Source organism: Mixophyes fleayi, chromosome 4 (assembly GCF_038048845.1).
Source record: "Mixophyes fleayi isolate aMixFle1 chromosome 4, aMixFle1.hap1, whole genome shotgun sequence".
Taxonomy (NCBI): Eukaryota; Metazoa; Chordata; class Amphibia; order Anura; family Limnodynastidae; genus Mixophyes; species Mixophyes fleayi.
Window position 1 is genome coordinate 138,624,058 of NC_134405.1, and position 16,907 is coordinate 138,640,964.

The following is a 16,907-nucleotide window of genomic DNA, read 5'->3' on the forward strand; positions in this document are numbered from 1 at the left end:
ATGTAATATAGATGTGCAATGAAACCCACTGAACAGTCACAATGGAGAATTCTGGCCATTGCTGCAAAGGAGAACACTGACCATTTTCTCCAGGGAGACATAACGGTGGCTTCTAAATCAAAAACCTTGGCAAATTTAACATATGATCGAGGTAAGTTTTGATGGAATGACACTCCAAGGATAATAATACAACATAGGTTATATTAATTTCAGAAAATTTGAAAAAACTCTAGTTCCACTTTACGGGAAGAACCTTCTTTCTGTTTCTGTTTATTATCTTATCCGCCATTGTCCATAATATATAGAAAGATGTGGTTCAAATAGTTCATCTTTTTACAGAACAGAAACTTCAACATAAACATTCTAGAATATGTCACAATGCTCCCAATGACATAATTGTGTGATGTCACAGTAAGTCCTGGTTATATTGGGTCCTGGTTACAGTAGGTCCTGGTTATAGTGGGTCCTGGTGAACAGGGACAAGGGAGTCCCCATGAAACCAGAGCTGGCTGTACATATTGGAACCGTACTTTTTTGGGTGTTTGTGAATTGTGTTGCTGGCGCTCCTATCACTGGCAGTGAGTATGTTTAGGCTGTAAATATATAAATATATACTATCATAAAAGTAATCAATTAATTTACATTTTAAGGTACAGTGATGGAGGATTATAATGGGGGAAGCAGTATATGGACAAATAGGGGGTGAACATCTATATATCCTGTGTAACATGCATATCAAATTCCAAAGAGCACTGGCACACTGATTGGGCATCATTTTATTTAAAATGATGAACTTTAAAGCTATAGTACAATATTTGTTAGTCTGTATATCTAGGCCTCCTGTCCAATTTTAGCATAATTAGAACTGTAATAGAACAGAGTATGTACAATATGTAGCAAAATCATATGGGGTGATCATTAAAAATGTGGAGTAATAAAACAATTTTCCTCATTTATAATTTACTTTCCTTAAATAAGCAGACGTAGTCACATGTGGGGGTTATAATGAAGTGCGCTCTTTTATCTAACCTATAAATTAACTCCTGAGTTGTAAATGTGGAAAGAACCAGCTCCTACAGAGAATGACAAGTAGAAGAGTGTCTCTTTATTTAAAGGAAAATATTTTAGTTTCCTGGTTTACATGTTCATAGTTGAAATTGATGAAAAAATAAGGATTTCAATGACCAGTTTCACGGTCACTTGACTGTGGCAACAGACCAAGCTAGTTTGTATATACGTGATTATGCCCAGAAACATGCCATTCACTTTCTAGGATAATGGACATGTTCGTTAAATTTTCCTCATATCATTGCTTTTTCAATCAATTTAAAGTAAGTACCTTGCTCATCCTAATAATCAACAATGCAACTAAATATAAGTAATCCAGGAAACGAAGATATTTTTCACTTGGAAAACTAAAGATATTCCTTTACTTTCAGGACTTATATGAAACATGAATTTGTGTCATATGAGCACTCTATGGGAGTAAAAGGCAAAAGTTGAAGTGAATGAGGGGTAGGCTGTGCTTTGTGATGTTTTTTACTTGTGCAACACGTGTCATCTTTACTACTGCAATGTTGCATACATATAGCATGCATGGTGGATGTGTCAAAAGCACTGAGATTTAAAATCCTCCTGTGGCATTAACATGATCTAATTTTAATTTCTTTGCGGTGTTTGCCACGGAATACAGTGAAAAGTAGGTCAGCGCAATTCTTCTTCTAAAACATTCCTGTTCCCTGTAGCATGTGGAAATCGCCCTTTGGCAGGGGATGAATTTGGAGTGCGCGTTGTTGGTGGAAAAGATGCATTACCTGGGTCCTGGCCGTGGTTAGTCAGCATCCAACAGTTCATGGACGATGAATATTTCCTACATCTTTGCGGAGGCTCAATCCTGAATGTTCAGTGGGTTATGACAGCTGCTCACTGCTTCAAAGATCAGGGAGAGTAAGTAACACCATCACTTTCTATACTAATGTGGTACACAAGTAGATGCATGTGAGATCATATCTGCATATAAAGCTAAAAATCCCACTCTCAAACACTAACACTTTTTAATCCTTTAAAATACATTTCCTGTGCTCCTATACTCTCCGGTCCCTTACCCTATTTGAGAAAATTTGTAGAGGTATGATCTCGACCATTTACGGTATTCTGCTGTACACTGTCCTACCCTTGTAGAGTTATCATGAAGCAGAGTGGGAGAGAGACCTGTGCTCACCTCCAGATTGTGCTGGGCCACACAGGAACGCAGTTATAGCACTTCTTTTAGCCTCATCGGGCCTGATTCATTAAGGAAAGTAAGGCAAAAAAATTAAAAAGTTTTCTCCTGGACAAATCTAGGTTACAATGCAAGAGGTGCAAATTAGATTATTATTTTGCACATAAGTTAAATACTGACTGTTTTTTCATGTAGCACACAAATACTTGATAGCTTTATTTTTACACTGAAATTTAAAGTTTATCTAGGACATGCCCTATCCCAACTATAACTATGTCCCCTTATTTAGTTCCCCATCCAATGCAACATGGTTTTGCCAAGGTGCAAAGTTATCAATTTTTTGCTTTCCTTTCCTTAATGGATCAGAGCCATATATGGGCTAGATTTACTAAGCTGCGGGTTTGAAAAAGTGGGGATGTTGCCTATAGCAACCAATCAGATTCTAGCTATCATTTTGCAGAAGGTACTAAATAAATGAAAGCTAGAATTTGATTGGTTTCTATAGGCAACATCCCCACTTTTTCAAACCCGCAGCTTAGTAAATCTAGCCCATAGTCTTTAATATTTAAATATAATTTTAAAGTACTCCTAGCATAGTCAAGTTTTTACGTTCTACTTTTTCTTCTACCAGTTAAGGACTCTGGGAAGTGTTATTAGGAGTGCACCTGTAAATAGGTTTCCTTGCTGAACGAGTCTCAATAAAGTTGTAGGAGGTAGAAAAAATTAGGGAAGGCATAAATTTATCATAATGAAATATAAAGGAATGTGAAATAATACTGGAAATGGATGAAGATCCAAATTTTAGTTTCACTCATCTGCAACATAAAAAACAAAATAATTTGTTCTTAGTGCTACAATTAACTCAAATGCACCGGCTAGCATCTCAGAAAGAACTATAAGAGTGCTTCAGTAGAATTCCTAAACCTTTATCCAAACCAAAGATAGACTCTTCTACTTTAGCATTTGGAATATTAAATAAACTTTTGCCTAGATTCGATAATATTGATAAACAGTTGAATAACGTTCATAATAAATTAGAGGATATTAAGGAATTTCTTAATACTAGATTAGAACCAGCAGATGAATCGATAGACATCTTAAATTGAGTCACTTACTATTCATGGTAAATTGCTAGAATGTGCATCAATCAATAATAAATTACTAGATAACAAGAAAGACATAGAAAATCAATTCATGCAAAAGAACCTAAGGTTATTAGGGATTCCTGAAATGGTAATGGACATGAACCAGCTATAGTTCATTTCTAAAATGATTCCTGGAACAAATAGGAATAAAGCAGGATTTACTTCTTATAAAGATAGAGAGATCCTATAGGATTTATGCTCTGAAACCATACTCTAAAAATAAAATAGTCATTGTAAACTGAATTTTCAAGACAAAAATAGCATTTTAAAGCTTATAAAAAACATGGTTTAGTTGGTATGAGACAATGTGAAGAGCTGATGTTTCAAGATTATTTGTACGCATTTACCCAAACAGTAAAACAGTCTCCTGTTTATGCTCTGATTTATTTAAGAAGTGAATATGATGTACCTTGAGTTATTCAGCAAAAGTGAAAAGTCATACTTTAGATGGAATGAAGTCTTCTGAATGCTCTAGTTTTTGCTATAAAAAAAAAGTAAATTGGGTTGACTTACATTGCTGATCAGAGAATTAATTATTTCAATCATGGAAGCCCTGAATCTTGTTTTCTAATCTGTTGTGTTTTGTCTTTTTTTTCTTGTTAATATGGATGGTTGTGTGAACTATATATAGATATAGAGATAGAGATAGATATCTATATATATCTATATATATATATATATATCTATATATATCCATCCATGTGTGTGCATTAAGGAATGGAATAAGAAAACGGGCTTTTTGCGCTATAAAACTGGTGATTCTACCTTCTATCATATGTTAACATGTATAAATAAAAATTGAGATAGTTGGGAGGTATATTCAACGACCAACAATGATGAACTAAGAACAAAGGTAGTAACCAATCTCAGTTGATCCAAGCAACAAAAAATAAACTTTTGAATGACCCCCCTTTGTGATTGTTCAGCTGATATAATCTTCTATTTACAAGCAATCGATGACCATCTCATTTGATATTTTCACCTCACAGAGATTATAAGCCATGACTTGCATCCCAAAATCAGAGGCCGTGTTATTTATCTCATATCATAAAAGGACAGCCAATCCTGGCATATTACCCTTTTATAAACATAATATTTTTTTTCGTTAAAGAATTGCATCCACATAAAAAACAATAACCATATACATAAATAGATAAATTGAGCACCCCTCTCCCCTGTTGTGTTTTAAGTGCCTCTACCAGATATGGTGAAGATATAAGATCTTATCCTGCCTCACCCCCTGAAATGACGCAAATAAATTTTATCCTATCGGTCATTAGAAAATCAACCCCGAGGATGGCGACAGTAGACAAAAAACTTAATGAAAAAAGCTTTATTGTTTGAAACACTTTTTTCTTTTGTCAATTAAGTTTAAAAATATTTATTTAAAAAAATAGCTATTTATATAACTATTTTTTTTATTTTTATTTGTGGAACTGAAAGCCCACGTCAGAGCTTTCAGTTCTACTGCACATGTGGGAATTGACTTACCGGGTCACACATACGTATATCCCCTTAGACTGCCCAGGAAAATGATAAGTTAACTCTTACTGCTCTGGGCCAGTATCACCAAGACAGCTTAGTATTGCTTGTCTGCCTTGGAGAGATTTTAACGATAAATCATGGTGATTGGTGGCATTCTGTCCCTGTAATGAGTTGCAATAGATAACCAGTCCTGTCGCCACGTATTAGTAAACAGAACCACTAAATCAACATCTAAATTCCGAGTGCTGCTATAAGCTATTGTCAATGCTCATGGCCATTATTTGCTACACAGTATCTCTAATGGAGAAGAAAGAAGCAGTTTTAAATGAATGCTGGGCATACCAAACTTTGAAGCTACATTTTTTTCTTCTTCCTAATAACCATAATCAAATGTTTAGGAAACCAATCCATTTATAATGCTTGTTGGTGCTTAGATTGATTAGACATCTGAGCACAACAGCAGTTAATACAGAAATATTGAACAGATGTCCCAGGTGTTTTAAAGTGGAGCATGTACATTTGTTAATACTACCGGTGAATCTTAATCAGCTCCCTCCCTTGTAAGACACAAGGTCAGAAGTCAGATTGATTAGAACTCCCTGGGAGTCCGATACCCGCTGATAATAAAAATGAAGCCTGGAGAAACTGACAGACCAATTTTAAAATAGATGAACCAATTAAAATTTTTGGGAGAAATATTTACTATTACTGATTTAAAACTTCATATAAACTATATATTTGTAACCAGCACTTACCCCTGTGGTTGGGGATTTATTTAGATGCATGTTATAACAATACTAATAACTTGCATATGAATAAACATCTAGATAGAAATGGTAAAGAACAGAACTGTAAAGTGCTGATTAATATACTGTATGTGTGATAAGTTTATTTTAGCTATTCGCACAGCAATTCATGGATCCATCATCATCAGCAGCTATTTATATATTGCCACTAATTCCGCAGCACTATACAGTAACTCGCTCACATCAGTCCCTGCCCCATTGGAGTTTACAGTCTAAATTCTCTAACATACACACATAGAATGAGATAGACTAAGATCAATTTAATAGCAGTCAATTAACCTACTAGTATGTTTTTGGAGTGTGGGAGGAAACCCCCCCTAAACAGGGTGAGAACATACAAACTCCACACAGATAAGGCCATGGTCAGGAATTGAATTCATGACCCCAGTGCTGTGAGGCAGAAGTGCTAACCACTAAGTCACTGTGCTGCCCACCAGCATTCAAACTGCAAGAATTAGCACTTTCATTCACCAGCTCTGTTTGACATTGTATTTTTTTTTACATATTGTTTTGTGTTACCAACTTCCAGCTGCATGGGTCGACAGGATCAGTATCCAATTTGGTCACACATGTAGGTGTCAAAATTGTCCGAGATCCCTTTCTGCTGAGGACCGTGAATCAAATTTGAAGATGAGCACACATACAGGCCAATAGTTTATCAGTAGCTATGATTTGATTATTATCAGGTATTGGGCTTGATAGTTGATCATTTGATTTTGATTAGATTATTCTTGGGTATTACTGATTTTTTTTGTTCATCTCCACTTTGTTATCAGGCCAATTGCCTGATATTTGCTGCAATAGACTTTTTTTAGATTACTGTTTTAAGCTGGTGTTATAAAGAAGGACCACTGTCTTACTTACTACAATACAATGTACCAATGCAGATAATGTTGATCTTAGCAAGGTAGTGCAGAAAATACAATTGAGCCCTGACTATGATACATCAAACATAACTGTTCTCATGAGAATGTGCTCACAACAGCTTCTGACACACAGCATGACATCTGTAAATGCAGAAACTCAGGTTCATTGGTTGATGTAACAAACTAACAAGACAGATATTCTCACAAATCCCAGTGGAGACTGTACAGCTAGAAAGAGTCAAACTGTATCAAAGGCAAAGGTAGAGATGACAGAAGCAGGCAGATGAAGAACTAGGTCATGGGAAAAGCCATATATCTCAATATCAGGGTGATTCTTTTGGTGTAATTTTAAGTCCTTTTAAACCAACAGTTCATTTTTTCTGAATAACATTTTTAGGACATTAACAACATTTATTAACTAAGATATGTAACACTTTATTTATTAATACATTTTCATGTGGCCTAGTTAATGAGATATCAAATCTATGTCTATTGTACATAGATTATATTGCAATGAACACATTAGGGACATTTACAAAAAATGTTTCACAGGAAATTGCATAGAAAAGGGGGTGTTATTCAAAGCAACAATTTAGAGTTTTACAGGCATTTTAGGAAACCAAAGCACATGTCTGATTGGTGGTTATGAGTAACACCTGACTTATCTACAAAGTTATCTGTAAAATAAATGTCCCCCATTCTGTCCGTCATTGTGGGGAGGGCTCATAGACATGCCCTAGATTCTATGTTGATTGTAGTTTCTTTTGTCTTTTGTGACCTTAACCAATTGTTGAAAATAAAAGGATATCGTCGCACCAATTTTTTTAAACTATTTCAACGAAGGACTCTTTACACAATGTTTCCATTACAGCAGTATTGTGCCTATATTTTATGCAGGGTGCTGCTACTAAACTAGATTTGACATAAACAAAAAAACAAAAAAGAGTTTAATTACTTGTAGTTACTTGTAATTACTTGTAGTGCACATGAAGTTCTTAATATTGACTGTACTATAATATTGTTGGTCTCCTCATAGTTAAAAACAACTTTATTAAATTTATTAAAAATTAAATTTATTCATTAAAAACAGCGAAATAGAAGTGCTATCATGTGTAAGTTAATAAATGAAACGAAAAATAATTTTTAATAATTAATAATAATAATTATTTTCTAATGAGATGTTTTATGCGTTTTAAGTCATCAATTGTAAATATACTTATAAAAGGATTAATAGCATTATTATTTTGCGACAATTGATGTATTAAGTTTTACGGGCTAGTGAATGGGATTAGAAAAGTCGGTTCAGACAACTTGTCTTTTCAATAGATTGATGGTGGATCCTATAATAGTTTTCCACCTTTTCTATAGTTGCAAGGGGAGTTTCCAAAATGATTACACTTTTGTCTGATGTTCATTTCTTCAGTGCTTCTGCCTTTGCAAGCAACTCTACAAACTGCACCTAGGAGCTATTGTCAAATTAAATTTAATATAAGAACTGTGCCATACTTGAATGATCCTGGGCCCTGGATCTACATCACTGCCAGCCCTACCTCCCCACCCACATCTGCCCCCTCTCCACATTAAATAACACCTACCAAACACACAAACACAGGGAACATTAACCTGTCTCTTCTCCAGAATTATTTCCACAATGCTTTAATTTGTGCGGTCCCCAGAATCTGCCCTCGTATCTCAATTTGGCCTATCTTATCTTCTGCCTGCACCCAACATGCCTGTTGCCCCTTGATTTTAATCTCCACCCCTTCCCCTTATCCTGATATCCTACAACATGTAAACAGGACATGCTTTTGCTTTCCCTGTTTATGGTTGCTGTCCATGTTACCAGGTGCTGGCTGCCACATTTTAGCCTCCCTGCCCCCCAGCCCAGTCCTACCCCCCTATTGATTTACCACTGGATAACTCATCCACAAATCACTTCTCAATTCCTTTCCCTTAGTAATCCTAGGAAAAGGGAGTGCCTTTTCTATTCCACTTTTTGTTCAGCTAGTGACCCTCATGGAGGGCTTATGGAACAGGAGTGGATCTAGTTATTCTGCTGTCTGAGGGAACAATTTAAATTGTACAATATTTATTGCTTACCAAAAGTACCATATCCATATTAAAATAAAACACCCATATTAAAACTTTAATCATGTTTGAATCAACCAACAAGGTAGATAACTAATTTCAGGCATTTACATTGAAATTCAATTCAAAATGAGTATTGATTTACTTTCATTACGGAGACCAGAATACAGCTTTGCTTCTTTGGTTTTTCATTGTCAAAAGTAAATAGCAGATATACCATTGATTTATGACACTAACTTCTTTTATATGTAATTATATGTACCTATGTTTGTGCATGGTTATTTTGAACAACAGACAGTTTTATGTAATGATTAGATTAGAGCCAGTCCTATAAAGTCAGTCTGAAGCAATTATCTGTGTCTGATTGTACATTAGACTGTGAGTTTGTGTATTCAGTCACTTACGTGGACTGTAGGTGTATGTATTTAGGGGCCTATTTATTAAGCCTTAAACCATGCGGAAGCGGCATTAGACTAGGTATCACCTTAAACCGCAGTCCCCATAATTCTCATTGGTGACTGCGGTCTGGGTCAATTTAACCATTGACATATGAATTTAGTGACTGGCATGGACTGTAGATGTATGCATTTAATCACTGGAGTGGACTGTAGATTTGTGTATTTAGTGACTGTTGTGGACTATATGTATGTGTTTGCCAAAGTATCTCTGTGCAAACTTTAGGCTTGCAATTCAGGATTTTTTAAGAATAAATCATATTGTTTTAAAACCAACAACTTTTTCTGATATGAAAGTGTACCTGTCACTTATACACAGCGGATGCCAGTATTCTCAGCTAATATGGCACCAACTTGCCTACTGTGTCTGAGAGTATAAATGGGCTTGTCTGGGCTACCAAATTCCAATTTCAGTGCACCTCCTAGTCCTGCATTTACTAATCTTTCACCGTGATACACTATAGACTTGGCCTTCACTACTGTACTGAGTTTGAATTGGCACCATTAGACACACACTTGCGCAAGTTAAGCAGTGTAAGAAGGAGCTCTCTGTGACTAGTGTTAAAATAAATTAAATGCTGGTATGTTTTTTTTAGTCCCTGCACAGCCCTGAATGTCCCCATTTTGCATTTACTTCCATATTCCTGAAAATGAAGCCTACCCATTCACTATAAGCTACTGCCACAAAGTGCCTCAGTGATGTTGATAGCTTTTTGTGAATTTATAGGCTGTGTTTTCATGGATATTGGCTCTAAGCAGAATATGGCTACCCTCTATGGTGACATGTGCAGGTAAAGGTTCTTTAGTCCTGTACTGTCTGTCTATTCTTTTAGTACATCTAATGTCTTCATTTGTTCTGTTTCAGTTATGTCTATTCTTGGAGACTTGTGTTTGGAGCAAACCAGCTGTCAGATCTGGGCCGAGAAGTGCAGATTCGTGGCATAGCGAAAAAGATTGAACATGAGAATTACAACCCAGACACGGAACGCAATGACATTGCCCTGCTTCGCCTTGATAAACCAATCACTTACAATGACTACATTCAGCCAGCATGTCTTCCAACGATAACCACAGATGTGAAACAGATGACTGACTGCTATATTGCTGGCCATGGAGTCTTGAACGAGGAAAGTGAGTCTCATTTTATTTTTTTCAAAGCACATATTGTTTGAGCACTACAAGGGGCTGGTTGGGCCGGTGCAATAGTGGGCTACCTTGGACTGGGTCACTGCGCCACTTACATTTTATTTGCTTAAAAATGTTCCTAATCGGCAGCTGAGGCGAGTCTCACTCCCTGGGCTAAAATTTGCCAACCAGCCCCTGAGCACTATTTATCCATTGCACATTTTTCCTTTCCCCTAGCTTTCAATGCACCATCATTTAACAAATTAATATACAATTGAATTTGTTCAGTATTATACTCTGTAGATATGTCACCATGAGAAAAGAATTCCCATTACTGCTAGACAAAATATATTTATTTTACTTAACTACAGCTTATAATAAATTTCACTCCGTGGGAACTACTGCACCCTGCCAATGAATAACGGCACAAGAGGGTGGCATTAACTGCACAGTACATCTTGAATGTCAGTTTTAAGGAAGTGCTGGTTACAGTACAGTGGCAGATTAAACCTTCCATAGTAAGTTGTCACAGTGCACAATACTGCTACCAGGCTATACATAAAACAGGGTCATAAAGAAATACAAAATAAAGGCAGATGTGAAAACAAAGGGAGCATCCTGCTCATGAAAGAATTTACAGCTAGTGGGAAAAAGGCATAGCTGGGATAGGAGGTGAGTGTGGTTGAGAGTAGAGATTAGGACAGTTGTAAGGGTGTACCAGCATAGGTAGTATAGGTGGGTGTATGATAAGCTTGAGTAATGAGGTGGCTTTTCACAGAGTATTTAAAGATTTAGAGGCTGGGGAACAATATGATGGAGCATGGCAGAGAATTCCATAAATGGGTAGCGACTAGGCGAGGCGCAGGTCAGAGGTAGAGGTAGATCTAAGAGGGTATGAGAAAGAGTATTTGGAGATGATCTCTGAAATGTATGAAGCAGTGGTGCTGGTGGGAGGTTTGTAGGTGAGGGTAAGTCATTTGAGTTGGATTCTGGAGGATAAGAGAAGCCAGTGTAGAAAGGTGTAGCGTATGCGTCGGATGTGAAGCAACGAGGAAGGAAGATTAGTCTTAGAGTACTTTTCACACAATGTTCCCTTTTCCTGGGAGATAGAATAGAAAACAGTGTATGCTGCATTGAACACAGTTATGCTGGCTCCAGGGCAGCTAGTTCCCTCTATCACAGATACCTTGTCTTGCGAGGACTTATGAGGCAATGGAAGTATAAGAAGGAAGCTGTTCAGAAGAGAACATAATGCTGTATGCTGCCTGACTATAAACCAACTTAGGGCATGTACATACACTGCATGCTGTTTTTCTGTGCTCTCCCCTCTGATGTTTTTACACTTGCAAAATGGTCTATGTAAAAATGTATTTATCTAATGAGTGACAAGATTCTCTTTAACATACAAACAGACTCATACAGGAGTATTTTGCAATAAACACCCAGAATATATTCCCACGTTCATTAGAATATACATCAGTGCCCTCACTTCAAGCTCATACGTTCTCTACAGAGTTTTAATAAAGGTCTAGGCACCCCCTACAGCTCTAGGTCCCAGGCTACTTCACTAAATATGCATATAATAATAATCCTTCACTGGCTGGGAACAAGTTTTCCTGTTGCAGATATACACAATGGCCTCATACTTACACAGTTAGTGATCTCACCCAGGAACCACCAGAGCATGCAGTGCCCTATTCAGCTGTTCAAAGTTTGGAATCATTAATAAAATATATTTCTTCGCATGTACTTAATTCATGCCATTACATTGAGAGTCCTTGTATAATGATATGAAAAGAGGATATCACCTCTATGAGGCAGTTCTCTTCAGTAATAGACATGACAGAGTTAATACTAATGTGCTAGGGCCCCACGATGGCCCAGCTGTGTTGTAAGGCTTAGGAGCCCTTTTTGAAATAACTTAAAATCCAGGTTTACCTTAAGGTAATTAACTTTATATCAAGGAAACATATATTTGTAGTTTAATATTATTGCATGGAAATGCTATTTTATTGTTATCAAAGTTAAAAGACCAATTAATCCGCTTACCACCCTTTGATATGCCATTTTCAGTGTAATAGGAAATATGATCTCCTAGCAATTCATTAGAACATATAAAATAAACACATTTTAAAATATAAGATATATCTTTTAAAGGGAAACTATCATGACTTTTAATGTTGAGGCAATCTTGCTGATGGGTGGATTTGGGGGTTTTCATGCAGAATACTATAGTATAATCAATATTCAATTATAAATAAGAGATATCCTAGTACATTTCAAGGAGTGGAGAAAGCATCTTTGTAGAGGTGTTACCGTTTTAAAGATGGCGAAAATCTGACTTTTGCAACTTGGATGATTATTCCAGAAAAAAAGACTGTCAGCTATGATTCATGCTACCTATTTTGTACACATATTTCATATATAAAATGCTTTGTTGAAAAGACAGGGTTAATGTGAAGTCACTGTCTAAAAGCTATTTGTAGATGTCTAAGCAACAGGTATCACAATCATTTTAAAAATGAAGATATACTGGTCTCACTCAGCACAACATTGAAGAGAATGGGAAATGCATTTCCCCTGTTATACCATAGCGATTCCACTGTCAAAGTGTTGCTTTGACTGCATTGTATCATCATTTCCTGGTCAGAAAATCACAGCATTCCAAAACACCTGCCATAAATTAATAGTAAAACAAATGTTGCAAGAGTCAATAGTAACAGGAACAGCATTATTTGGATGAGTTGAAAACATGGTACAAAATATTACAAATTATATTAAATAATTGACTTCTGTTTTCATAACAGTAATACCTAAAGGCAGACATTTCAATAAACATTTACTAAGTAAAATCCATTGTAAAAGCCTGAATAAGTCTGAAAAGCGGAGTGTTGATCAGTTCCCTTTGTTAATAACCAGCCATGTATAAAAATACCATAACAACTAGAGATGTTTGCTTTTGACATTTATCCAGTGCTTGAAAACAATGAGAAACAATGTATTAGTGCGTTTATTACAATAATATGTGTTCCCTTTGAAGGTGTTCATTTTTACGGTCACGCAATGCTTCCATGGATTTAATTCAAGGTACATAATCTAAGAAATAAATACATTTTCACCCCATACAGTGATCACAGAAGCTGTTTGAAATTCTCTTTATTGGTTTTAAAGAAGAGTAAACAACAACAATAAGGACATTGAACATATAAACGATTCCATAAATTAAGGCATCACAATATAAATGATAACATCAGCTTAACTTCGCAGAAGTTGTTTTAACTTCAAGAGATAAGTCAGTACACTAATCTAAACCATAACACACATGAATGGAAATGACCAGGCAAGTTCTTAAGCAACAAATAACAGAGGCTAGAACACATGAAAGACAAGCAATTTCTTTTAACTCTTCAAGATTCAATCAGGGCAATGTTGGTATAATATGGAGAAAATGCTGGTTAATGGTGATATATTGGTGTAGTAGCTCTTTTATAAGGTAGCTTTCATTTTAGGTCTAGTGTTCCTTTAAAAATAAAGTCCACTGAAATGGATGTATTCATGCATGGTCCAGTTTAAGGGCTAGATTTACTAAACTGCGGGTTTGAAAAAGTGGGGATATTGCCTATAGCAACCAATCAGATTCTAGCTTTCATTTATTTAGTGCTTTCTACAAAATGACAGCTAGAATCTGATTGGTTGCTATAGGCAACATCCCCACCTTTTCAAACCCGCAGCTTAGTAAATCTAGGCCTAAGTCTTCAGATCATGATGCCTTATACCACTTGGTTAGGGTCATATGAAGTTACTTACATTATTTTCCATTCTAGGCACAGATCCATCGGATATCCTGCAGGAGGCTCATGTGATGATGATTCCTACTAATCTCTGCAACAGCACCAAATGGTACAATGGTGCAGTGGGTACCTACAACTTGTGCGCAGGCTATGAACATGGAGGCATTGACAGCTGCCAGGTAAAGCAGACTGTAGAGCTATGCACTAATGTGGGGCAAGATAGAGTTGTAAGGGTTGAAATACCTGTGCTTGGTGACCCTAGATTTAATTTATACAGGGATAGAATCTATTATCCACAATGCTTAGGAGTTAATGTATTCTGTATGGAATTGATTCTGTCATCATCATCATCATCATCATCATCATCTATTTTATTTATTTATTATATTGGGAGAAGATCCAAGGAATTCTCAATTCTATGATAGAAGCCTCAATTCCCAAAGGCCCAAGGATATTCCTCCTTTCTCATACTGCTCAAAATCTTTCTCAACACCCTACAACACTTGTCTCACACAATATTGGCAGCAGCCAAATCACCTATTACTTCCCACTGGAAACCAGTAGACCCTCCACACCTCTCTGCTGTCAAAACCCTTCCATGCTGTCATGCTGCATGCATGGAAAACAATGACATTGCATAATAAGCCGGATCTTGCTACTAAAGTATGGGCTCCTTGGCCTATACTTTAACGTACAATGGGCGGTTATACAAATTGATGTAATATATCTATTTCAAGGTTCTATGGTATTAAAGTGGAAGGTATTATTTTATAAGGCTCTCCATGCTGATTTAAACAAATATAATTATTTGCATTCAAAGGTTATTGATGGAATTTACAGGCACAATGTGACTTGAACAATATCTGTAAAAATGAAGTGTTTTCAATGAAATGGTACTGATAATTAAAACGTTTTAATAATATTGAATTTATACAGCATTCATATAATATGATCTACCATTGTTCAGGACAAGTCTGTATAAAGACATATTCTGAAAATGCATTTTGATTTTAAGATTTCCTCCGCTTGTCATTTAAACATCAAAATGTACTTAGATTTTTTTGAAAATGAGATTATATCAAGAGCCAGCACATGATTTTAAAATGAGGGAGCCCAGCTTTACCTTTCACCAAAATGTTCATATTCTATATACAGTACTACACACAGCATATATAGCATGTATACATCTTACTGTAAGACAGCTTACCAGTCACACTGCCCTGCAAAAAGGAGTTATTTATGTGTTATTGCATTGCTTGGAATGTAAGTACAATAGCTTTCCTTTATATTTTATCTGTAATCGTCCTCTGCACGTGACTATTATATGTTTCAATCATTTTGTTACAAATTAATATTTAACTTTTCAATCATGTCTGTAAATTCAGCCTGATTGTGTTTTGACGAAATCTAATTAATTGGTTCAGTATGGCTTGTGGCTACTGCACACCTTACAAGCCTTATCACCGCATATTTTTAAATGAATAAAGCTCCAAGCAATGGAAGGTTACTCAACACACCAGTGAAACCCTATATTTATGTATTTACATATTTATTCTTTTTTTAAATTCATTATGCTCATATTTATTTCCACCCACTTATTTAAAAAGTAAGATCATTGAAATCTTTTAATTGCTGTTTAAATCCATTTTATATTTATTCTCCTAGTTTATTCCTGTTGAAATACATTTATTGTTGTGTTTTTTTGTGTGTTTTGCTTCTTTTAAGGACTACATGCAGTAAGGAAGAAGGTATTTCTATTAACTGTTACTTTTTTGTTCTATGTAGGGTGACAGCGGAGGACCTCTGATGTGCAAACAACCTAGAACGAAGATCTTTTCAGTGGTGGGAGTAACCAGCTGGGGATCAGGCTGCGGGCAAGCACAGAGTCCAGGGGTTTACACGTCCTCTCAACACTATATTGACTGGATCACTGGCAAACTTTCACTGAGCGACAAAGAATCTAAAGCTATTATGTCTTCTCAGTTACGATAATTGGAAGACCAGAGACTGCTAGACATAGTCAATCAATTATGAAACAATCAAATTTGTCATGGCAGTAACTTAATTAAGAACTTGGATGTATACAATAATCCCTATTCTACAGCAGTTTGTTGCATATCATTGACTGCTAATAAAGTCTATAAATAATGCCTTGTGTGTTTGCAGATTCAAACTGACTTACTGCACTACTACATCAGGGCAACCTGAATATTGGTCATAGTTATAATAATACATGGCAAATAATCTGTCTCAGTAATCCTAACTACATTATATATATATATATATATATATATATATATATATATATATGTATATGTAATGTTCCATTTATTCAAAAACCTACACAGTAGGCAGTTGGTTGATGCAAATCATGGGCTATTACATCCCTATCCCATATATCTAAGTTGCTAATGTTAGATGTCACTTTAGGAAAAATAAAAAGTGAGTGACAAGGTGCTAGACAAATGGATGGTCTGATAGGAGGAATTAGGCAAACCAGTTATGGGCAGTCCAAAAGCTAGTAAATCAGCATGAAAGGTAAAAAATAAAGAAGCGGTCCAGGTCTGCGTTTGACACCAGCTCAATCCCTGCGGGACTAGCGATATACCCATTTCTCTGGGCGCCTTGATGAAAGGATCACCATTGGACAGCCAAGCTCCTCCTTTAGTCATTTCTATAGCCTCCTTCAACAAGTTTAAATTCATGCCTCCACCTTCCTCTGTCTCTGCTCATTCCAAACATACAACATTCCAAAAGCCAGGATGGGATTGGGAATCAGAAGAAGCCTTGGCATATAAACCATCCACGTCTGTGACTGTATGTGAAGGCTCCCTCTCTCCAAAAGGGGGAAGGGGTGAACTGCCACTTGCCAACTGTGGTTTTTACAGGTCACAGCTAATATTGACAGGTCATAAAGCTCTTTCA

At 36.2% G+C, this 16,907-nt stretch overlaps 1 protein-coding gene across 1 annotated transcript; it reads left to right on the forward strand.

Annotated features, from left to right (window-relative positions):
• Window positions 1-493: 493 nt before the first annotated feature.
• LOC142150749 (acrosin-like) lies at window positions 494-16,130 on the forward strand. The gene is made up of 5 exons (XM_075205944.1): window positions 494-578; window positions 1,746-1,947; window positions 9,932-10,197; window positions 14,016-14,161; window positions 15,768-16,130. The coding sequence occupies exons 1-5, from the start codon at window positions 494-496 to the stop codon at window positions 15,972-15,974; spliced, it is 906 nt and encodes a 301-aa protein (XP_075062045.1). The 3' UTR covers window positions 15,975-16,130.
• Window positions 16,131-16,907: the final 777 nt, after the last annotated feature.

Excerpts from the sequence above, each read along its gene's own strand:
- LOC142150749 (XM_075205944.1), top strand. The coding sequence starts at position 494 with ATGAAACCAGAGCTGGCTGTACATATTGGAACCGTACTTTTTTGGGTG. Across the intron at positions 1,948-9,931 it reads TGCTTCAAAGATCAGGGAGA|TTATGTCTATTCTTGGAGAC; the intron begins GTAAGTAACACC and ends GTTCTGTTTCAG. Across the intron at positions 10,198-14,015 it reads TGGAGTCTTGAACGAGGAAA|GCACAGATCCATCGGATATC; the intron begins GTGAGTCTCATT and ends TTTCCATTCTAG.